Below are 22,434 nucleotides of genomic sequence, written 5' to 3' on the forward strand. Positions count from 1 at the left end.
GAAGCTCACACCTACCAAACACATTGAGACTAAAGCTTTTGCTTTTGTCACCAGCTATATTAGAGGCCAGACATGTGTATCGTCCTGTGTGTGACATTTGAGCATTGGTGATCTGAAGAAAACGGCCACCAGACGTCATGTGGTGGGCTTCATCTTCTTGGAGAAGCTGTCCATCTTTGTGCCATGTGATCTGTGGCACAGGATTCCCTGTTAAGAAAAAGCCACATTTTTGAGGCATCCCAGTATTACACATCTATAAATGGAAACATCCGAAGAAGGTATTTTCACATAATTGTTGTTATTTCTGTATCCCACCTTTACAGCAATGAAGTGGCTATTCTTTCTGAAATAGTGCCATACATGAGTCTTTTTAAACGTATAGTGATTACACTATGATGAATAAGACACAGAATAGAAACCATTTCAAATCTACATTAGCTTTTATCAGGAAATGAGTCTGACACTGGTCTCTGTGATTAAACATGTAAGGCAATTTATAATTAACTGTAATTAACTATTTTCACAGTATGTTATTTTAAAAGACTGGAGCACATATCATCAAAAATATTATAAAATATTTTCTATTCATATTAAAACCTTTTTTATTCTTTTAAGAGGGAACAGTAGAAAAGCAAGGCATTTATTTTAATGAACATTTTTGGTATACTGGGATTTTTACTAAGAGTTTAGCAGTATAATTAAAATAATTATTCAATATTTGTAGCCAACAGAAAACACTTTAGATAGTTGTAACTGGAGATGTGTGTTAAATAGTAGTTAAAATTAGTCAGATGCCATTTGTTATTTAAAAACTACAAAAGCAAGTCATATTAGCACAGACAGATAGAATGGATGATCAAAACCAGAGAGCTTAAACAGAGAATGCTATTATGTTTAGGCAAAGACAGGGAGGGAAAGAGGGAGAGAGGCAGGAAGGAGGGAAAAACTAGACTCCTCTTTCTTTCCATGTGACACAACTGTTTCTCCATGACACTTGCTAATTACCCCATTGCTTCCAGGAAGCAGTCTCACATAGCTGCTTTAAAAAAGCATTTCCTCATTTCAATTCATCATTCACAGAAGGTATATAAAAAGAAACTTATCAAATCTTTCTTGAATCTCTATTTTTCCATAAAATGTTCTTAACTATTCTCATTTTTCATCCATAACTGTAATACCATCTATCTACAATAAAATGGGGCATTGAAATGCTTTTTTAAGATATCTTTAAAATACTTTAAAGTATTGTTTTATGATTTATGTTATATGGAGATATTGATTTATGTTATATTATGGGGATTATAATACAATTACATTATTTCCCTCTTCCCTTCCTTCCTCCAAAACCTCCACATATCCCTCCTTGCTCTTTTACACAAATCTTTTCATTTTTTTATTGGATATTTTATTTATTTACCTTTCAAATGTTATCCCCTTTCCTGGTTTACGCTCCAGAAACCCCCATCCCACCCTTCCTCCCCCTGCTTCTATGAGGGTGTTCCCCCACCCACCCACCCACTCCTGCCTCCCTGCCCTGGCATTCCCCTACACTGGGGCATCAAGCCTTCCCAGGGCCAAGGGCCTCTCCTCACATTGATTTCAAACAAGGCTTCATATGCGGCTACATATGTGGCTGGAGCCATGATCCCTCCATGTGTACTCTTTGGCTGGTGGTTTAGTCCCTGGGAGCTCTTGGGGAGAGTGAGTGTCTGGTTGGTTGATATTGTTGTTCCTCCTATGGGCTGCAAACCCCTTCAGCAAATCTTTCCATTTTGATTTCATGCAACAGATCATCTGCGTGGCTAAAGCGAGTAATACTGGCATTTGAATCTTCCCCTTTCCCTAGTGTCTACTCTCATTGCAACATGCAAACCTGTTAACTGAGGTAAAAGGTTTGTTCTTGCTCATCCCTCAGCATTAAATAAAATGTGTATCTACTTCTTTAATGTACAACGTACAAAAACAGGGAAAGAGAAGGCTGGCGGAAACACAAGGAGGGAGAGAGAAAATTAAAATGGTGGGCAAGAAAAAGAAGCTGTATGTAAGTGGGAACCTAGTAAGAAAAGCAGGACGCGATAAGAAAGAATGAATGCTTCCTTCCTCACATCTCTCCCTCCTTTCCTCCTTTTAAGAAGATCTTCATTACATCTGCAAGGTTTCCTATTGCCTTTCACCCAGGTACACTACTCCAGGATCCGGTTTCGAATGCCTCTTATAGTGCCTACACTTACCCATGGTGATTAAGACATATCCCACATGCACACATGCTGGAAACAATAATGGTCACCACAGGCGGCAAGTCCCAGAAGTGCAAGAACAGACTCCTTACCTCTCACTTCACAAGTCAAGGTAACACTCTGCTTCTCTTTAATTTTTACATCTTCCAATGTGCTCTCACCCACAATGTGAGGAGGGACTAAGACAAACAGGAAAGGAAAGGACATGGCACAAGTAAGTTACAGCTCCATCAGCAAGGGCCAGGGCCTAAACGCCAAGCAAATTTCATCCATACAAGGTCAAAGCACTGGGTTTTTGTTTTGTTTTGTTTTACCAACTTTAGTTTTCGCTTGTACTCTAAAGTTGTTCTGAATCCCATTTTGATGCAATAAGTTGTAATTTAAATAATAAATATGAATAAAATGTGTGATGTTATATTTAATTGTTAATTCGACACTATCTCTAATCCCTCGGAAATGAGTTGAAATGAAGGACTGTGGATTCGGCTGGCCTGTGGACATGGCTGTGAGGATTGTATTGATTATGGTAATTGAAGTGGGAGACCCACTCTTTCTGGATGGCTCTAGTCCCTGGGTTTGATTCCCGGACTCTGTAAGAAGGTGAAAATCTCTGTAAGAGAGAATCTCTCTGTCTAAGAGTCTGTGCAAAGAGGCATTGAGTCTCTTTCTGCTCTTGGCTGTGCATGTAAATAATTTCAACTTTCTGCTACCTTGACTTCCCCACAGTGATGGGTTGTAACCTCATATGGTGGCTTAAAATACATTCTTTCTCCCCCAACTTACTTTAAGTTACTTTATCGCAGCAACATAAATTAAACTAAGATGGAATGTGTTCACAAAAAAGTAAATAAGGTCTCTCACTTTAAGCAAGATACATAGGGTCTTAGAACATTTCTGAGCAGTTTTGAACTGTCACAAGGCAGTTTGGCAGGTGAAGTGGGCTCATTTCCTCCAAATAATTGTAATGCTGAAACCTTGCCAAGAATCATAGTTTGAAGGCCAAAGACCACATAGGTATAAATTCCAGCTGTGAATACATTTTTACCCTGTGTCCAGAGTGTATTGTGGCCAATTGTATTTCCCCTTAGATACTGCAAAGTGCGCAAGTACCTAATACTGAAAGTCCAAACATTTTCCTGTCTTCACCAGCTGCATTCCTTACAATACAAGTATACTGGCCAGCATCTTCTGGTCTGGTCTGCATCAACCGCAGCATCCTGCCTCCTAGAAAAAGCAAAGCACCAGATGACTTAAAGATAAATACAGTTCCAGGTGATATCAAGTAAGAAATGGAGTTTTGCCGTGAAGGGGAGGTTCTGCTGTTGTTAAGTGTGAAGTGACTGAGTTATAAAGCAGGGATGATAGTACTATCTACAGCGAAATGGGTGTGGGAAAGGGCAGATGAAGTCAGATAAAGTTTGGCCGGGTTTTGTGTGCCCTTGGAAGTTTTGCTAAGGAATTTAGTGTTTGCTGAAGGTGAAGGAGGAAGCTGCATGCATAAAACAGGGTCGCGATCCGATTGGCGCTTCCACAAGTGGGCGTTGACCGGATGCTCCGGAAAAGATGGCGAAATGTAGCTGTGAGATAAAATGCGAGTGTCAGCAATAGGGGTACTGTACAGGGGTAACATCCTCTCAAGCAGGAGGGTAAACCATGAAGATGGACCGCCTAGCGGCTGTCAGGTCAGCTTCTTGGAAATCTCCCAATCATTAATGGCAGGGTTTGAGGGGTCACCCCAGGCACGGGCGCTACCGTGCCTTCCTTAGCTTCTTTCCATATTTTGATTTTCTGTTTTGCTTGAAGAGGACATGCACATAGACGGAGACGTGATAAAAGATGGAATTTGGCAGGAAATGTTGTTTAAGGACAAAGATGGAGGAGTCAGCAAATCAGACAAAGCAAAGCCTTTTGAAAAGGTATAGAGACACAGTGGAAGCCGAGAACACGGAATGAAAAATCTCATGGGGAAAAAGCCACTACTCAGATTTATCAATAAATTTTTGGGCAGGCATATTCTTGCTTAGCACCTTGAATTTGTATTAAAAATGCTAATGGACACACATAAAATTCTCCCTTAAATATTCACCTGGATCTTGTTGAAGAGTTACCCTCTACTTTCAGTTCTAGACAAGCTGACATCGGACTTGTCTAACCAGCAGCTTCCCTGTTCTCAATTTACCAGAAAGGCACTTTAGCAATATTGTACTAGAAAAGAAATCAAGGCAGATTTCCTGAACTGAATTTTGTTTTCCCCAACAGAACAGAGGTAAACATAAACTGATTTTTTTGTTTGTTTTTGTTTTTGTTTTTGTTTTTTTTTAAAAAAAAAACCCACTTCTGTGAATTCTGAAAGGATTCAAAGGATTTAATCACTCACTGCCAGGTCAGATTAGTGAGTTTGCAATATGTTTCCAGTTGAAGGGTGTTAAAGTGACACAACTTTTATAAGTCATTACTGGGTCCACAATCATCTTTCTTTTCTCTTTGCTCCCTGATCCTCTCACGTAACCTCTTGAAAACCTGAAATGAGTTATGCTAGCAATTTATACTTATGTGAAGGCATTTCTCGTCACTACCAGATTTTATGGCAGTTATCTGTTCTTGACAGGCAATTCTATGATAACAATAGGGTGGTCACCAGCCTCAGGAGGCTTTGTCTTAACGCACCAGAAGTCTGCAGCAGAGCCGCAGCGTGCAGGTCATAGCCCACTCATCTGCTTCTCATTTACCCATCACACTAAACACATCCAGATTGTAGAGCTGAACGGGTCCTTTGGCAGTCACAAGGTGAAATACTTTTCATGTGCTTTGCTCAGGGATCTCCAGCTGCTGGTCAATCAAAACAAATCCAAGTAGAAGCAAACACCACTCCTGTAAATGTGGAGGGAGCCAGCCCCCCCGCACTCCGCCATGCTGTTTTTATTTCTGAGATCTTTGATGTTATCACATTTAATAAATTCAAACTTTACAGAACTGAAACTATTTTTGTTAAGAAATGAAGATAATTTTGAGGCAAGAAGACAACATGCTCAGGATTTCGGTAGCCAGACTGTAATAAAAGCTGTGCTGCTACTCTCCTCTTTATAGGGCCATAGAGATAGAGTCCTATGAAATGAAAAGCTCATAGGACACAGGAAGGATGCAGGCAGTTTCCCAGGATTCTGGATGAGTATCAGACACTTTAGCAAGCGCAGTGCTAATAGCTTAGCATGATATAAACTCACTTCAGTTTAATAAAATCCATAGAACACAGATGCTGTCAAGGTTAACCAAGTTGAATAACTTTGTCAAAAGCTAAAGAATGAATGCCTTTTTAGTCTATGTGATACCCATTATTAAAATAGGCCAATTGTAGATTCCTGTGACATGCCTCAAAATCCCTCTCTCCAGGCTTCCACTGACCCATGTGGGACAAGATAGGTTTCCCTACAAAATTATCAGAAGCTGGACTAGGCATAAGGTCGCAGCATGTAGGAAACTCTCTTCCTAAAAATTTAAGTACCATTCAGACTAGTCATGCATCAGCTGACAGTACAAGGGGGATGCTATACATTGCTAATAAGGTGATGCTGACTCCTTTTTACGTAGCTTTCTATATTTTAAATATGTTGTGTAATATGATGAGTAGGTGTCATAATAAGTACTTAGGTCAGAAGGAAACTGAAACAACTTAAACATAAAAATGAAGAACAGAAGAGGAACGGCATTTACAGGAAGGCCACCAGATGATCAGGCTATCCATTGAGACTACCTGAGAGAATCCTCACAGAACTGCCGAGGTTGACAGGCCAGCCATCCTTCAGCCAAGTTATGGAAGGCAGGGGGATGCCGGAGGCTTCGCAGGTCAGGGATACAGAACTCTTTTCCACCACACTGACATTCTCAGGGACTCCGTGGTTCCCGATGATGCTTGGAGGGGCTGTAAGACAAAGCCAAAGTGACTGGGAATAAGTAAGGTGGATTATAAGTAGACAACACTTGTTTGACAACCTCAACAGCTTGTTTCTATCAGGAACCATCCATTTTCTGGTTAATAGTAATCAAAATAAGGAACCATAACAATGCTAACTCTGAAGATAAAAATGTATGTCACTGATTCCTAATTTTAATCCATTGGGAACTGATATTTCAGGAATGGTAAACTAGTTTCTGAGTTTGTCATATTTTCTGACAGATTTATAATTTAGATTCACAAGCTTCTTAGAGACAGGATTCTGAATGGAAATCAGTGGGTTGGGGCATCTCTGGGATGAACTGGAGATCTGGGAGTGGAGAGGCTCCTGGGAGTCTATGGGGGGGCCCTCTGAGACTTGGGGGGGGGCATGGAGCCTGAAGTTGATAGTACTTCAAATGGAGGGTGGGTGGGGGCATCAATCCACACTCAAAAGCTTTGACCCAAAATTTGTCCTGCCTACAAGATGTGCAAGGATAAAGATGGAGCAGAGATTGAAGGAATGGCCAACCAATGACTGGCCCAACTTGAGACCCATCCCATGTGTGAGAGCCAATCCCTGACAGTATGCTTTGTGGGCCCATGGGGGCTCACAGAGACTAAATCATCAACCAAAGAACATGCATGGACTGACTGGACCTAGACCCCTTACACTTTTGTAGCAGATGTGCACCTGCGTCTCTGACTCTGTTGCCTGCCTTTGGATTCCCTTCCCCTATCTGGTCTCCCTTGTCTGGCTTCAGTGGGAGAGGATGAGCTTAGTCCTGTTGAGCCTAGATGTCCTAGGGTAGGTTGGTACCCATGTGGGGCTTTCCCTTCTCTGAGAAGAGGAGGGAGTAATGGGGGTAGGGATTTGTCAGGGTGGGACTGGGAGGAGAGGAGGGAGGGGGCAGTGATGTAAAGTGAATCAAATAAATAAATTAATGAAAAATAGTTATAATCTTAAAAATTAAAACAATTTAACAAAAGATATAATATTAATTTTCTCTCTTTTTATGTTCCCTTCATCTTTGGCATACATGTTGGTCACAAACATGAGAGATTACCACTAAGCTTCATTCATCTCCTTCTGCTGTGTTATGAGGCAATTTGGTTTTGTAAATAATGCTTCTCTGGAACTCTCTATGGAGGCAGGCTGGATTTGAACTCATAATCCTCCAAACACAGCCTCAAAAGTTCTGGGATTATAAATATGCACCAGTAGACCTAGCTTTATACATTTATTTATGGGATTCAAGCTATAAGATTTGTTTCTATTAAGATTCCACATTGCTTCTATAGATTTTAAATGTATACATCAAAATGCATGCATGCAAATAGTTGACTTTCAATATGTATATATTTAGCCTCTTCCTGAACCAAATTTGTCATTTACTCATTAGAATCTTAAATCTGACTTTAATACATATACCTCATACTCATGGGACTGATCCAATGAATGTTAAATAGTCTTTATTTAAGATTTGAATTTGAAAATTGTATATTAAAAAATTCAGCCAGATGTGGTACTTGTAGTGCATATGTTTAACCCCAGCACTAGTGAGGCAGAGGCAGGTTGATTGACGTCAGCCTGGTGTGTTTACACAGTGCGTTCCAGGTCAGCCTGTGATAGTGATTGCTTGTCTTGATTTTTGTCTACTTTATTCTATACATTCTCAAAAGAACACCGAATATGTGTTCATCTCAGCCGGTAACATGAAGTCAGACATCGAAAGATAAATGATGTGACTAGGGAAGTCATAAATACGTAGAAATGGAATGGAACACTGTCTTCTTACACTCTGTAATGGCTAGTTTTGTGTCAACTTGACACAGCTGGAGTTATCACAGAGAAAGGAGCTTTAGTTGAGGAAATGCCTACATGAGATCCAGCTGTAAGGCATTTTCTCCAGTAGTGATCAAGGGAAAGGCCCCTTGTGGGTGGGACTAGAGCTTAGGGACTCTTACAGAAGAATAGGAGGAAAGACTGCAGGCTCTGAAGGGGATAGGAACTCCACAGAAAGTCCAACAGAGTCAACTAACCTGGCTCTGAGTCTGAAGCACCAACCAAAGAGCATATACCTAGATCATCCAGCAGATATGTAGCAGATGTGCAGCTTGTTCTGCCCGTGGAACCCCAACAACTGGAGCAGGGGCTGTCCCAAAAGCTGTTGGCTGCATGTGGGATATCTTCTTCTAGCTGGGCTGCCTAGTCTGGCCTGAGTGAGAGAGGAAGTGCCTAGCCTCGCAGAGACTTGAAGTGCCAGGGTTGGGGGAAACCCAGAGGGGACATCTGCAAGTGGGGAGGTGGAGTAGGGATGGGGGAGTGGATATGGGAGGGGTGACTGGAAGGAGGGCAGGGAGTGGGATGTAAAGTGAACAAGTAAAAAAATAAAGTGTAATTAAAAGAACATTTAAAAAGAAGAAGAAGGAGAAGGAAGAAGAAAAAGAATAAAGATGCTGCTGCTGCCGCTGCTGCTGCTGCTATTGATGATGATGTTTAAATAATAAATTGGAATGAAAGGTACTGGAGGAAATATGGGTAGATTTGGAGGGGAAATGGAGGATGGGATGTTTAAATGATCATATTTCACTGTATATATTCATGAAGTTCTCAAAGAACTTCAAAACCATTAGGAAATGAACGTAAGACTTTCAGCTCAGAGGTTTATGCTCCCAGGATACTGGATTGCCTCATCCTGTGAATGATCTGGTTGCTTCTCTTTCTACTCACCATGAACACTTAAGTCGTATTTCTTGTCAGTCATTCCTGCTACATTCACAGCAACACACGCATAACGGCCCGTGTCAGACACATGAACATTCTTCAGCTGAAGGATGCGGCCTTCATCCAGGATTTCCACTCCTTTCCCCTTGGTCAAGGGGCGGCCATCTTTCATCCAGGTCACTGTTGGCTGAGGAATACCCTGCACCTCACATTCCAAAGAAATACTTTTCCCACGGACAACAGTAATCTCAGGGTGGTGGCCGCCACTGTTGGTTATCGATGGTCGGACTTTGGGGGAAAAAAGAGAGAGTAAGAAAATGTTTGCTTCAATTTTAATAGGACTTTTCACTTTGAACTAATGATCCTCTTGTTTTCACCTCTAAAGAACTGTGACAATGGGAATGTGCCACCTCACCCCCGTTATACAGTAGGGTAGGGGGATGAACACCAGGACCTATGTATGCTAGAGAGACAGTACCAGATGAGCTACATACTCAGTCCCAAGTTAAACGCAGTGCAATGCCAATATATTAACTACTAAAAATGAATCAACACAACAGACTGCATGATTATGTAATAAATTATGAGCGTATTTCGAGGTAGAATTCTTTACCATTTCTAAATGGGTTGATACAAAAAAGAAAGAAAAAAAAAGCTATTGACCCAGAGGGAAAAGAACATTGTATTAAAAAAAAATTACAATAACTCAATTTATCATTTATAACTCTGATTCACAGAAGTGTTCCTAGTACTACAATGGATGTGGTAACTTCAGACTTCTTAACTTATTTCATTAGGGATTCCTTTATTGTGCACGGGCCTGATGATATTTCCAAGTTGATGCTAATTCCACTCTCCTGGGAGGGGTTGCATTAAGGAGTGAGTCATACTCAGGTGACTTCTTGTGAGCCAATCTCCTAATGAATAAAGGAGCCAATCAGTGGGTGAGTAGGCGGGACTTCCGGGTTGGATGGGGGAAGAGAGGAGGAGGAGAAGGAGAAGAGAGAGGGTCCTTTTTGACAAGGATAGGGTGAGGACAAGATGTAGCTACAAGTGTCTCCCAGTTTCAATGGCGGATCCATCAGGATTTGCCACCAGAGGATTTAGATTTAACAAGGGTTACAAGATTAGGATTTTAGTTGTTGCGCCCAGCGTGAGTTACCATTGTTTCTGAACTAAGTTTGTGTTGTGTATTCCTTCAAGCAGCAGCTTGTCCGGGTTCAAGAGAGAAGGGTGTGTGTGTGTGTGCAAAGAGTGGGTTTGCCTGAGGCCTACCACAAAGGCTGTGGGAGATTTGAAGCACAGGGTTGGCGTGGTAGTGACACGTCAGTGGGAACTTAGCGAGCTGGGTGGAGAGAATCTGGAGCACTGAGTGAGAGTCTCCATTAGGTAAAACAAGTAGGCTATTGCCCGCCAGTGCATGGCCAGCCAGGCAACCTGGGCAGAGATGGCAGCACAAGTGTGGGAACCTGCCAGTTCATTTTGAATATTTCACGCAAGATTCCTTTGCACCCAATAAAGTTCTATGTGACTCTGGATACGTAGGCACATAAAACAGGTATACAAACCAAACACTTGCTGATAATAAATCATAAACAAAGTTTATGCCATTGATAGTCTGTTCTGTTTCTATGGAGCTGACCTTACCTAATCAATAAGGAGTCTAAGAACTAGAAAGTAGAACTTGGCCAACTTCTACTCACATGTTTGTGGAAAAAAAAATGGCTTGTGTCAGTGAACCTGTGTTCTAGGGACAGTTCTCCTACACATAAGCCACATGACCTTGATCACCCATGACAATGTGTCTGTTTGAATTCCCATATGTACAAGCTAAAAGCCACAGTTCTCCCTTATGTAGAGAAGCACATAAAGATTAAGTGACATAATGCATGGTTTCAAGCACTCTAAAATGTCACACAGGTTATAGTCAACTTATTATTTTTAAATAAAATATTTTCTATATTTTAAATATAATCTAAATCCGAGGCTGTAACTTGGTTGGGGGGGGGGGAGGGTAGTACTTGCCTAGCATCCATGTGGGCTAGCACATGCCAGCAGTCCCAGCATTTGGAAGATGGAGCCAGGAGGATAAAAAGCTAAAGGTCACTAAAGTTTATACCAAGTTTGAGACAAGACTGGGCTACATGAGAACTTATCAAAACAAACAAAGCAATAACAACAATGAAACAAAAACATTAGCATCAGCAACAAATACTATGAATTATAGTCCCCTCTCGACACTTTCTACATATTCCTCCCACCCAGCATACTTCGACCACCTCAACGTGTCTGTTACTGGTGGGGTGATTGGGATGAACGGCTGGATTGATGGATAAATAATGGCCCCAAAGAAGTAACTGTTCTCTGGTTATGTCAGCATGATTTATACCACATGTGAGGTATAGCTGTATTACTATGAATGGTTCTTACAGCTCTAAAGAGAAATAGAGAGGGAAGATAAAAATCTTTAGAAGAAATCTGCACCCAGAGGTTGAGGAGGTCAGTAACTTACTATACACTTGCAGGTTATACTCTTTCTTTGCAACTCCAGCCACATTGGATGCCACACATGTGTAGAGTCCTGCATCTGCTTTCTCAGCAATTGAAATTTGTAGCCGTCTGCCACCAGATAAAATGTGAACACGTCCTGCAGAGTCAGCCAACACCAGAGCACCTGCAAGAAAACCCAAATGGAAGAATTGAGGCAAAAATGTGCAGCTGTTATATACACGCCCAGATAGAAACTTATTTATTTAATTACTAGTTTAAATACCTAAAAGGCAGACAACTCTGGGATAAATATTTGCTAATGAAAATCTACTCAACTACAAACTTTAAGCCTAACATACGTTGTAAACCTGCCATAAATGTTTATTTTAGAAAATAATTTAAGGATGTTCGTGAAGAAAACAATAATTCCTTGAATGGTAGACTCTTGGTGATTAGAGATGTTCTATAATACTTTTGATTAAAAAGCAAGGACACAATGCAGAAAATTGATTTGTCTGGTAAACAGTTTGAAAATGATCTTCATTGAGATAATATTGAAATATCACATGTTGGAAATTATTACAAAGCTATTGCTATCTCTAGCATTTAGTATGCGATTGTCTGGAAAGGTTTCTGTTGTTAATGTTTTTGTTATCTATCTATCTATCTATCTATCTATCTATCTATCTATCTATCTATCTATCTATCTATCTATCTATGTTTTATATACTTTGGTTTTTTTACCTGCATATATGCTAATGTAAGGATAGTGGATCCCCTGGAACTTTTATTACAGACAGTTGTGAGCTGCCATATGGGTGCTGGGAATTGAACAGGCCCTCTGAAAGAGTAACCAGTGCTCTTAACCTCTGAACCACCACTCGAACCCTTTTTGTTTCTTTAACAAATTGACATGTTAGCTAAAAATCTATCTTTCATTCTATCTGTCTGTCAGTCTATCAATCATCTATCTATCTATCTATCTATCTATCTATCTATCTATCTATCTATCTGTCATTTAAGATTTTTAGGGATACAAACTGACCTTTCTTCTTCCATGTAAGATCTGGGGGTGGGATTCCACTTGATTCACATAGGAGAGTGATAAGATTTCCTTCAATGGCTGTAAGTTGCACAAGCTCATCAGAGCCATAAATACTAGGTGGTACTAAGAGAAAAGAAAAGAAAAGAAAAGAAAGTATTGCTTTTACAGTTTTTGAGTCATATAGTTTCCCTAACACTTTTACCCATATTAGAATGGGCTTCTACCCAAATGATGTAATAGAAAAGGTTAAATGTCACCTCCAAAGAATGCAAGTAATTTCTAATAACAGAATTTCCTACTATCAGAAATTCTATAACTGAAGTACTCAGAATAGCATAGTTTATTATAGATATTCAAACATTGGTGTGAAAATGCTGATACACTCATGCTCAATAAGCTTTGACATCTTAGATGCTAAATATAACTAGAGAACAATAGGCAAATAATGTACAGTAAAGAATGGAGGAAAGGATTCCACCCTAAAGGTAAACACTCAATTATTCTAGATTATACACCTTGTTCTTCATTGGTCTGAAGCACTCCAAATCAGTCTTGAACATTAAGCTTCTTTCAAAGGAGTTTCGGTCTGAAGATTGACTAACCTCTCCCCTCCCCCAGGAACACCGCAGTATTACCACATGGAAGATATTCATTCTTCCAGTTACTGGGAATTGAGTGGTTATAGAACCCATTCCATGCCCCACTGAAGTTTCATCCTTAATCAGCTACCTCTGGACAAACAATTCTATTCTTCTGACACTCATGAATTTCTATCTTTCTATCTTTCTTTCCTTTCCTTTCTTTCTTTCTTTCTTTCTTTCTTTCTTTCTTTCTTTCTTTCTTTCTTTCTTTCTTTCTTTCTATTTATTTTTATATCTGTGAATCTGCCATCCATCTACTTATTAATTGGCCACTAAACTTGTTTTTGTTCTTCCTCTTCACACCAAGACCTGTCATTCTGTAGGAAGGCAATATCTACATGAATAAATATCTGGTTTAAATATCCACTGATTCAGTTCTTTTGTATGTTCTTCCTTTACTCCATCAGAAACTATACAATCCTCCTGTGTGTTCATAAATTCAGCCATGGTTTGAAGATTACCAGATTCTTACTTTCTCCCTCAAGTGATTCCAGTTCTCAAGTCACCATCCTAATTGAATCTTGAGTCCTTTTGCCTCTCGAATTTCGCCATATTCAGTTCTTCTCTTGTTTATTGACCTCTTTGCATCTTAGATTTCATAATCAATAACTTCACACTCTCTTTTTGCCAATATTCTCAATTGCCCGACTATTCATTCTTATTTAGCATTACCTTTCCTCTAGATGGATTTTACATTGTTTAACGACATCAAGTATCCAGCAGGCAATGAGTTACACAAAAGCGAACGGCACAGCCACTGATTGACACTTCTCTAAACTCATAATCTCCACTCTCACCTCATCCTTATCCAGCCCTGTGGCTTCCATGGGTATACATGGTTATGAACCTAATGAAGACTCTATCTGGACTCTAGATTATACAGCAAACTGATTGTTACATCATATGCCACATATGATGCTCGAGAAGCACTGCCAATCTCGACCTGTCCACAACTGTGTACAGCAGCTCTTCTTCCAGCAGATCGAGGAACACAGATAAGTAGGCTCAGTTCATCTAGATTCAGTTTCTTAACCACATCTAAAGTATAGCTGCTTTCTTTAAAAAACATATATCTGAGCATCCCAGTTATTCTTTAAAACTCTTTGATATGCTCTCTGACACTTAGAATGAAATGCATTGATTGAAGAGCATTTGCCAATCCAGCCTCTCTGCCTTTCTACCACTTATTTCCTTTCTTTCTTCTGTCCATGGTGAGCAATGCTGAGTTCACAGATTGAGCCTGTCCTTCATGTCCATTATTGCCTTCATCCTATCCACACTCAATGTCTACTCATGCATATGGTCTCAATTACACGTCACATAACCCCTCACATCTTTCTTTCTTTCTAACATAAAATATCTCTTACATTTAAATTAACTGTTTAAAGAGCTTTTGAACTTGAAAATTTCCTCTTTCTCATTAGTCACTACACATGGAAACAGAGAACACATGCATGTTTTCAAATGATCCAATCCCCGCTATCTTAAACATCTCCCTTGTCATTCATTATTGTATATTTTGCATTCTGATTTCCACTGTTAAACTCTTTGTTTCATAGACATTAGCATATATACTAGTAAAGGACATCTTACAGTTTATATGTAGTGATTTCTCTGCGGTATATCACATTATCCATTAACCTATTCATCCATCTATGTACAAGCTATTCATTACCTATTTTATTTTTCTGGGGACATTGCTGTCCTTAGTTTTCATACCATCCTTTTTCATAGATTTTCCTCTTGCCTGTTTGACTATTCAGTTTCCCACTTAGGGCCCCTTTTCTATCCCCGTGTACATACAGTACTTTTGGAAGATCTTCTGTATAGCAGTCTTCTGTCCACATTTCCTTAAGGAATCTCAGTCTCTCTGTACAGAGAGCTATGTCTCTAACTTTGTTTACATTTCCGACCATGTGGTGGATAACTTCACAGTGTTGATCCACATACACCTCAAAAGCCCCCTGTTTCTGCCTCCCTTGTTTTGTTAATTGGTTTCACTTGGCACTTCTACTACACGCACTTTATTTTTTGTTCATATCTACCTCCATCTCCATCCTCCCCTCTCCTTTATTTCCTTTCCCCCACCCCCTTCTCCTCCCTAATGTTCTCTGCCACTTTCAGGTTTTCTGTTTGTCTTGGTTTTGGAGTCCACATCTGAGAGAAAGCGTGTGGCACAAGCTTACTTTCTAGGTGACCGCGAGTCCCAGTTTCCTGTCTGTAGCCACCCTCTCGCCCTTTATAACTTTCAGCTCAGTGTCCTGTTCAAATTGAGAGATATGGGAATTGTTTTCTCATTTGAAAGAAATGAAAAAGAAAAAGGTGAAATGGAGAGGCAGAAAAAATGGGAAGAGCTAGGAATAGAAATTGAGGATGCATAATTCATATACACTCAATATAAACTTTCTATGTGGTAAACAGTTTCATCTTCTTACAGAGTGAGCAGTAGCTTTTATTACACTTTACTGCAGTAATATTAAAATGATCACTATTTTTAGCAACTTATTTCCACACACATGTATGCTTTTAAAATTAAATTGTCCTTCAAAATTAAGAGGAAACTTTCTCTACATATCTTTTTATTTTAAAATGTCATTTTCTAAGTGAGTCAAACTCATTTCATCATTTCAGGAAGTGAAAATGAAAACAAATAACTAAAAATGAGACTTTATGCCACAAAGAGAGATGCAAAGTGCTTTTTAAAATAATGGTTAAAATGTTGGAAGTGGAAGCATTTCAATACAATTAGTAGACAATCATAGCCAAGGCAGTGTGAATTATCTTAGTAGCAAATGTCAAACATTTCAAGTGATAATAGCTTCTTAATTAGTACGGCAATCTCCTCTGCTGCCTTACACAGCATAAGCTCAATTTGCATATGTAACATGCCTTTTAAATTTACTCTCACTTGAGGAACCACCACCACTAGAGTCTAGAAAAAGCCCAAGAGTAGAAGCCCTGGCTGTAAACGCTAACAGGTATGTTAGGCTGGAGAGAGGAACCATGTCACACTGAAGTAGAAATGACTAACAGGTTTATGCTCAGGGCCTCACTGAGTGGATACTCAGGAAACTGATCATTTCTATATAGCGTTGCAGTGGAGGAATGCATCTTAACAACAGAAGCAGTAAGGAAAAGCAAATCACAAGCTCCCTGCTGGGTTTGACAAGTGCTCATTATACTTACCCCAGATGTTAACATTGTAGTTTTTCTCTGTTTTTCCAGCAACATTCATTGCTTCACAGGTGTAACGACCAGTGTCTCCGGCCTGAGCATCTTCAATCTCAAGTAAAAAAAATCAAAAGTCATGCTTAGAAACCAGTCCCTCCCTCTCAACATTATATCGACCATCAAAATTAAGAGAAAAGGTTCTCTCCATATCTCTTTATTTAAAAATATCATTTTCTAAGTGAGTCAATGTAAAAATCATTTCATTATTTCAGGAAGTGAAATTTTTAAACAAATAATTAAAAATGAGACTTTATGCCACTTTTTTTTTTTATCCCTCCATTCTTCTCTCTTAGAATTAGGCTGTTTATTCCTTACCATTATAAATTGAAAGTACGTAACTTAAAAAATTGTTGGAAGGCTCTCAGCCAAGAGATTGTGTTCAGTCCAGAAGCGACTTTGGACTTGGATTTTGAGCAATGTGGGAATTTAAAATTGGCCTACACTTGAAGCTGGATTAAATAAAATTTGCACTATAAAATAGATATACAATGTTGAGGTCAAGTGCCTTTCCTGAAAATGTCCTCACCAGCTCCCAGTGCCAAGGTGGGACCAGTATGTTGTGGTGTGTCTTTGTCTCTGGATAAAGCAGCCTACTATAAGGATGCCCTTAAGGGTCAGATGTGGCCCCAGCGGCCTCCATTTCTCTCAGATTCTTCACAGTCTTTGCTATTCAACCCAGTGCCATCTACTATCCCCTCTCTGTTATAGTCAGCTGAAATGCTTTAAAATGATATGCCCAAAGAAGTATTTTCTTTTTCTTTTTTTTTAACTTAGGTTGTTCTGTCAAGTTTCATGTTCACATCAAGGCAAAGGAAACCAACACACTGTAGAGCTCACAGGAAGTTTTTAGAATGAGGAGGTTGGTTATTGGAACATTAATGGAGTGTCAAGTGTCTAGTGTACTCTCAGCAAAGGAAAAGAAAAAAGAAAAAAAGGCGAAATTCCATATTTAATTTAGTCTTATGTGTGAGAAAAAATGCTGGGTATATTCTTAAGATAGTATTAACTAACCAGTTAGGGGTGGATTCAGTAGAATGTCTCATTGTATGGGTTTTCTCTCTACTCCTGCCAATGGGACTTGTACATCCCAGGTGTCTGGCATGGGTTCATGGAAGACATCAGTGGATCTAAGGATTTATTCCCTATTACCTAAAGAAAAGAACATCTACACCTACTGAAATTTATGTTCATCGAAATGCCTCCCTCTGTCATTCAGCCACATCTAAGCATTGAGATTTTGCCAGGTGCTTTCTAGAACACTAGACTCGCCCTCTGAGCATGAGTAGTACCCGTGCTTTTTGGTTATGTAGCTCGGCTGCCTCATCCATCTATGTTTACTTAGTGAGTCTGGCCTGACCTTTTCTTTCTGTATCACCATTTCCTTTTATTACAGCCTCATAATTCCCAAGATCTTCCCAGCCCCTTTCTTTAGCACACCTGAGGTCTTATTTATCATGGTGTGTCTGTCTTCTTTGGGAAATCTCTTTAGCCTGCTACCTTCCCCACATGCAGACATTCAATAACATCCTAAATATTCTTGGTTGTCAGTAACAACCCTCCTAAATAAGGAAGCTGTATGTAGCTAGTAAGATGGGTTTTGAAGTTCCACTCCAATGTGCGGCTCTTAGCAAGAGGACATATTGCTTGTCTATACTTTCACTGCTCAGTTGTGCTATTAGCAGAATTTTACAAATACACACTGGGGTTATGGACATTCAAATCTTTGGGTTCCTTTAGCCTAATTCCTCAGTCTTCTTCCAATGCCAGTTTGATTTGACTTGGATAAACTTTTTATCAACATTCCCTCAAACATTCACTTTGTGAAGTTCTCCATCCCCTACAACCTAACTTACTTGCTTTCCTTAATCAGAAATTTTATTCCTCTCTGATCTATAAAACTAGGTTGTCTCCAACCATTCTTCCGTGCAAGCAGAGCCTCACCTTTTGCTATTCCTCTCCAAATACTCAGTATCACCCACTTGGTCATCAACCCAAATTTATAGCAGTTCTGTACATCTGGGATGAAGTGACTTCAACTTTGTATGGATTTATGTAAGATTACAAGATACTGAAGATATGAGATGTGTCTTAACTTTTGTAGCCTTATCCAGAGCACCTAAAGTAGGCTATTACTGATTGTTATAATGAGTATGCATGAGGAAATTCTTAAAGTACTTTTATAACATTTGTGCTTTTTTTAGATGGCTTCTGGCTAAAGTACGGATGGATGACTAAATATTTAAATTCTCTTAATCATAAAATGTAAAACGACCACCAGCACCATTACATAGAGTTCCTAGAATCGTATTAGACACTAGAACATTTATAAACAATCATCATGTTTAACAGATGTAACACTGAAACAATGTCCTTGGGAACTGGAAATGAATCTACAGCCTTACCTTAAGCACACTTCTATTTTCAGAGATACTGAGACCTGGTCTCTTCAGCAGAGGGCGGCCATCCTTCAACCACATCAGAGTAGGTGGGGGAACAGCATCACTTTGACAAAATAACTCCACAGCTTGGCCAATGAGGACAGAGACATTCTGTTCTTCTCCCATGATATTGGGTGGAGCTAAACGAAAGATGAATGTTTCCTCAGGATAAATCAGGCCAGCATCTTATGAATATCTATTAATGACCAAGTTATAAGATACACACAGAAGAACTATGTTGTTTTTAAAATGGAAGAGCACAATCATTCTTGTATACACTATGGGCTTCATTTTATTCAGAGGCAGTGTGAAATTACTGATTAATACATTCTTGTGGACCAAAGACTCTACTCACTAATTGTTTTCATTTTAAAGAGCTTTTGCAATTCAGAGCTTTCACCAGGTACATCTAAGAACCGCACAGAACTACATGGCTCTTCTTAGGGCTTTCAAAATAGCAAATTACCCACAAAATAGTTTGGAAACAACGATGAATTTAAAAATAGGATTTCAGTATTTATCCGTGTCTTTTGCACAAAAAAGTAAGTTTCATATTTATTTGAGGTAACATCTTTCAGAGGATGAGCCAGAAGCTGTAGAGGTTGTCTATCAAGCCCTCACATCAGAGCGTGCAAATATAAAAGAGGTGGCTGGTAAGGATTTTCACAAAATGCCATTGCTGGTAGGAAAGCTGAGCATCTACTGACTTGTACTTTAAAGTTCTCTTCTCTGCTGTACCAACTTTCTATGGTGACAAAGACTGTGGGGAAGACTCACAGAACAGGGAAGAGGCTACATCAATATCAGCGACTGGCTGCAGGACATAGTCACAACTGCATAAACCAAGGAAGTCTGCTGAAACTAACAAAATTAGAATAGACTCCTCTGGCCTTAGGACTTGTCAGATGCTGAAACGTTAAGATAGAAACTTAAGAGGATGTCCTTCACTGGAGTGTGTTGAAAATAAACTGTGCTTTGTCTCCAGGGGATTTGTTGTCTTTGAAAGAGAATAGGCACTACAGGTCATGGAGAACTCATTCAGGCCTGTATATGTCTATATTCAGAAAAGGCAAATGACGAACAAAATCAGGACCTGCTACAAAAAGCCACTCTGAAAAAGGCACGGGGGAAACTTTTCTTGGCCAGTTCTCACTAATTTCCTCAACCACCAGGGAATATGTTTATAGTTAATTTTGTTGTGGTTATTGTTTGGGTTTGACTTTGTGGTCACAGGAAAATCTAGTCTGTCTGTATTCACTTGGGTCCCAAAGGGCCTTCCAAATGCTTTCGTAGACATAAGATTATGGTAATAAAAATATTATTACAGACTATGGGCTGCTGTTTTAGGCTAAGTAACCCAGCATGTGGTAGAGTGATGATCAATGTCCCAGTCCGACCAGCAACACTGTGTGTCTGTAGCCACCAGAGTTCTCCAGTGCCACATCTGCTGCAGAGGGAAAGGGTTATGAAACAAGGGAGACATCTGTGAGCTGTCCCTGGGTCCATGGCTTGAGCAAACCAGGAATAAATGAACTGTAAAGATGAAGATGGCCCACAGAGTGCATGGAGCAGGCTAGTAGAGCATCTGTGCAGAGATCTGTGACATTCCTGAACACGGAGGAGCCCACAAGGCATCAACTAGCAGCAGCGAGCTTCGGGCAACCTCTGAGGAACAGAACACGGTGGGATTGATTTTGATAGGTGCCACATTAGGGTAAAGATGTATGGATAGTCTCTTCAAAATCAAGAACACTATAACGTGGCAAAATGGGCAATTTTAATGGCATTGTAAGGTATAATGAAAACAAAATATATTAATAAGCTTTGGTCAAAGAGTATCTAAATAGAATGGCCAATTCTACAGTTTGATCAAATTTTGAATTAGGTTTGGCCCTGTTGGATTAAAAATTATCAAACCATGTATGTTTGTTCTAAGTTCTTCCTAGAATTTTAAAGGGCATGCTTTCATTATGACTGTTTTAGGCATCAAGGTATACCACGATGTAGATTGACAAATATCATCTATGAATTGAGGTCACTGAACCTCCAACTTTGTTCAGGGGCCTTATTCTGAGATGGAGTCAATACTATCCCTTTTAAGACCATCTAGCTGCATTGTGAGAAGGGGAGAAATGATGAATTTTATCTGACTTCATATCTAGTTTAACCTATATTTCTCAAACAGCCCTCAACTCAAGGATACTGGAATGATCACAGAATGTGTCTCCTGTAAATATAGTTAAAGGCGATGAATAGAATAGAATTCTTTGAGTAGAATACATAAAGAAAGCTTTTCCAACAGACATTCACTATGGTTAAATTATGTACAGCTGCAGGACACAGTCTTGTTCTTTGAAATGCTTTATAAAACACCCTGTACCGATATACACACTCTAATTAAAATTTTATGTTTATAGGTGTGTGCCGTGTGTTGTTATATGTATGTTGTTATATGTGTCTAGTGTATATGCATATAAACTGTGTGTTGTTATATATGTGTTATATGTCTCTTGGGTATATGCATATAAACCGTGTGTTGCTATATGTGTCTGGGGTATATGTTTATAAGCACTGAAGCAGAATATGAGTTGTCTCTATCACTCTCTGCTTAGTCCCTGGAGACAAGGTCTCTCGTGAACTTGATGTGTTCTGATTGGCTAGCCTAGCTGACCAATGAGATCCTGGGAGATAACTACCTCTTTTCAGCCCCCAACACTTGGGCTATAGGCACATAAAACCACACCCAGCTTTTTACATGGGTATCAGAGAGTTAAGTTCAACTTCTCGTGTTCAAACAAGTACTCTAATGTCCTGATGAATCATCACCCCAGTTCCAACACCTTGGAACTTAAAAGGGTTAAAATAAATCAAACTCAAACATAAAGCAGACATAGAATTTGATTTGAGCCAGTTTAGCTAAGTCATCAATTTATCTGTTTCTCCTTGTCAACAGTCTCCCTTAGCATCTATTTCAGCACACAGGCAGCAACATGTCTCACCGTAGACTCTGAGGTCTATGGCCCTTTGTTTCTCCCCAGCAGCATTCACTGCCACACAGGTGTACCGTCCTGCATCACTCATTTGAGCACTGGTCAGTGCCAAGATGCGACCCCCCGAGAGAACCTAGCAATAAAAACAAAGCTAATTAGCCAATATGAGAATAGTAGGTAGTTTTTTTCATCATTTCCATAAACATTCAGAGAGGAGAAAAAGACAACACCTACCAAGGAGAAGAGGGAATAAAAGGAGGTAATTATCCAAAACTTTCTTGGATCAAGTAGGCAAAACATCACAATAATATTAACTAAAAAAAATTAGCCACACTTATTGTTCTATTATCCTACAGATCCAGCAATTTCTTTTAATATTGATGTGAACTTTGTGCCTTTTATAATCATCAATTCTGAACAAATGAATGTCAGAACTGTATTCTGTATTGGACAACATAAGGTAAACTTTATGTTCTATACAAGCACATGTTAGAGATATATAGAGTTCAGTTTCAGACCTCTGCAATAAGACAAAGATTGCAGTAAAACAACTCATAGAGAGTTGTGGCTCCCCAGTGTGTATCAAGGTACTGTTTAACACTACACTGTAGTCTATTAAGAGTGCAATAGCATTAAGTCTAATGCAAAGTATATATATATATATATATATATATATATATATATATATATATATATATATAAT

At 39.4% G+C, this 22,434-nt stretch overlaps 1 protein-coding gene across 1 annotated transcript in view; it reads right to left on the reverse strand.

Annotated features, from left to right (window-relative positions):
* Window positions 1-22,434, reverse strand: part of Hmcn1 (hemicentin 1) — a 418,463-nt gene that overhangs the window by 113,858 nt on the left and 282,171 nt on the right. The window contains exons 40-49 of the mRNA XM_021197369.1: window positions 21,741-21,864; window positions 18,706-18,881; window positions 16,259-16,355; window positions 12,432-12,554; window positions 11,409-11,570; window positions 8,903-9,184; window positions 5,989-6,156; window positions 3,348-3,461; window positions 2,330-2,416; window positions 16-207 (exon numbers count right to left, since the gene is read on the reverse strand). Coding sequence (XP_021053028.1) covers window positions 16-207; window positions 2,330-2,416; window positions 3,348-3,461; window positions 5,989-6,156; window positions 8,903-9,184; window positions 11,409-11,570; window positions 12,432-12,554; window positions 16,259-16,355; window positions 18,706-18,881; window positions 21,741-21,864 — 1,525 coding nt within the window. The remainder of the gene's footprint in view (window positions 1-15; window positions 208-2,329; window positions 2,417-3,347; window positions 3,462-5,988; window positions 6,157-8,902; window positions 9,185-11,408; window positions 11,571-12,431; window positions 12,555-16,258; window positions 16,356-18,705; window positions 18,882-21,740; window positions 21,865-22,434) is intronic.

This window comes from Mus pahari, chromosome 5 (genome assembly GCF_900095145.1).
Source record: "Mus pahari chromosome 5, PAHARI_EIJ_v1.1, whole genome shotgun sequence".
In the NCBI taxonomy this organism is placed as follows: domain Eukaryota; kingdom Metazoa; phylum Chordata; class Mammalia; order Rodentia; family Muridae; genus Mus; species Mus pahari.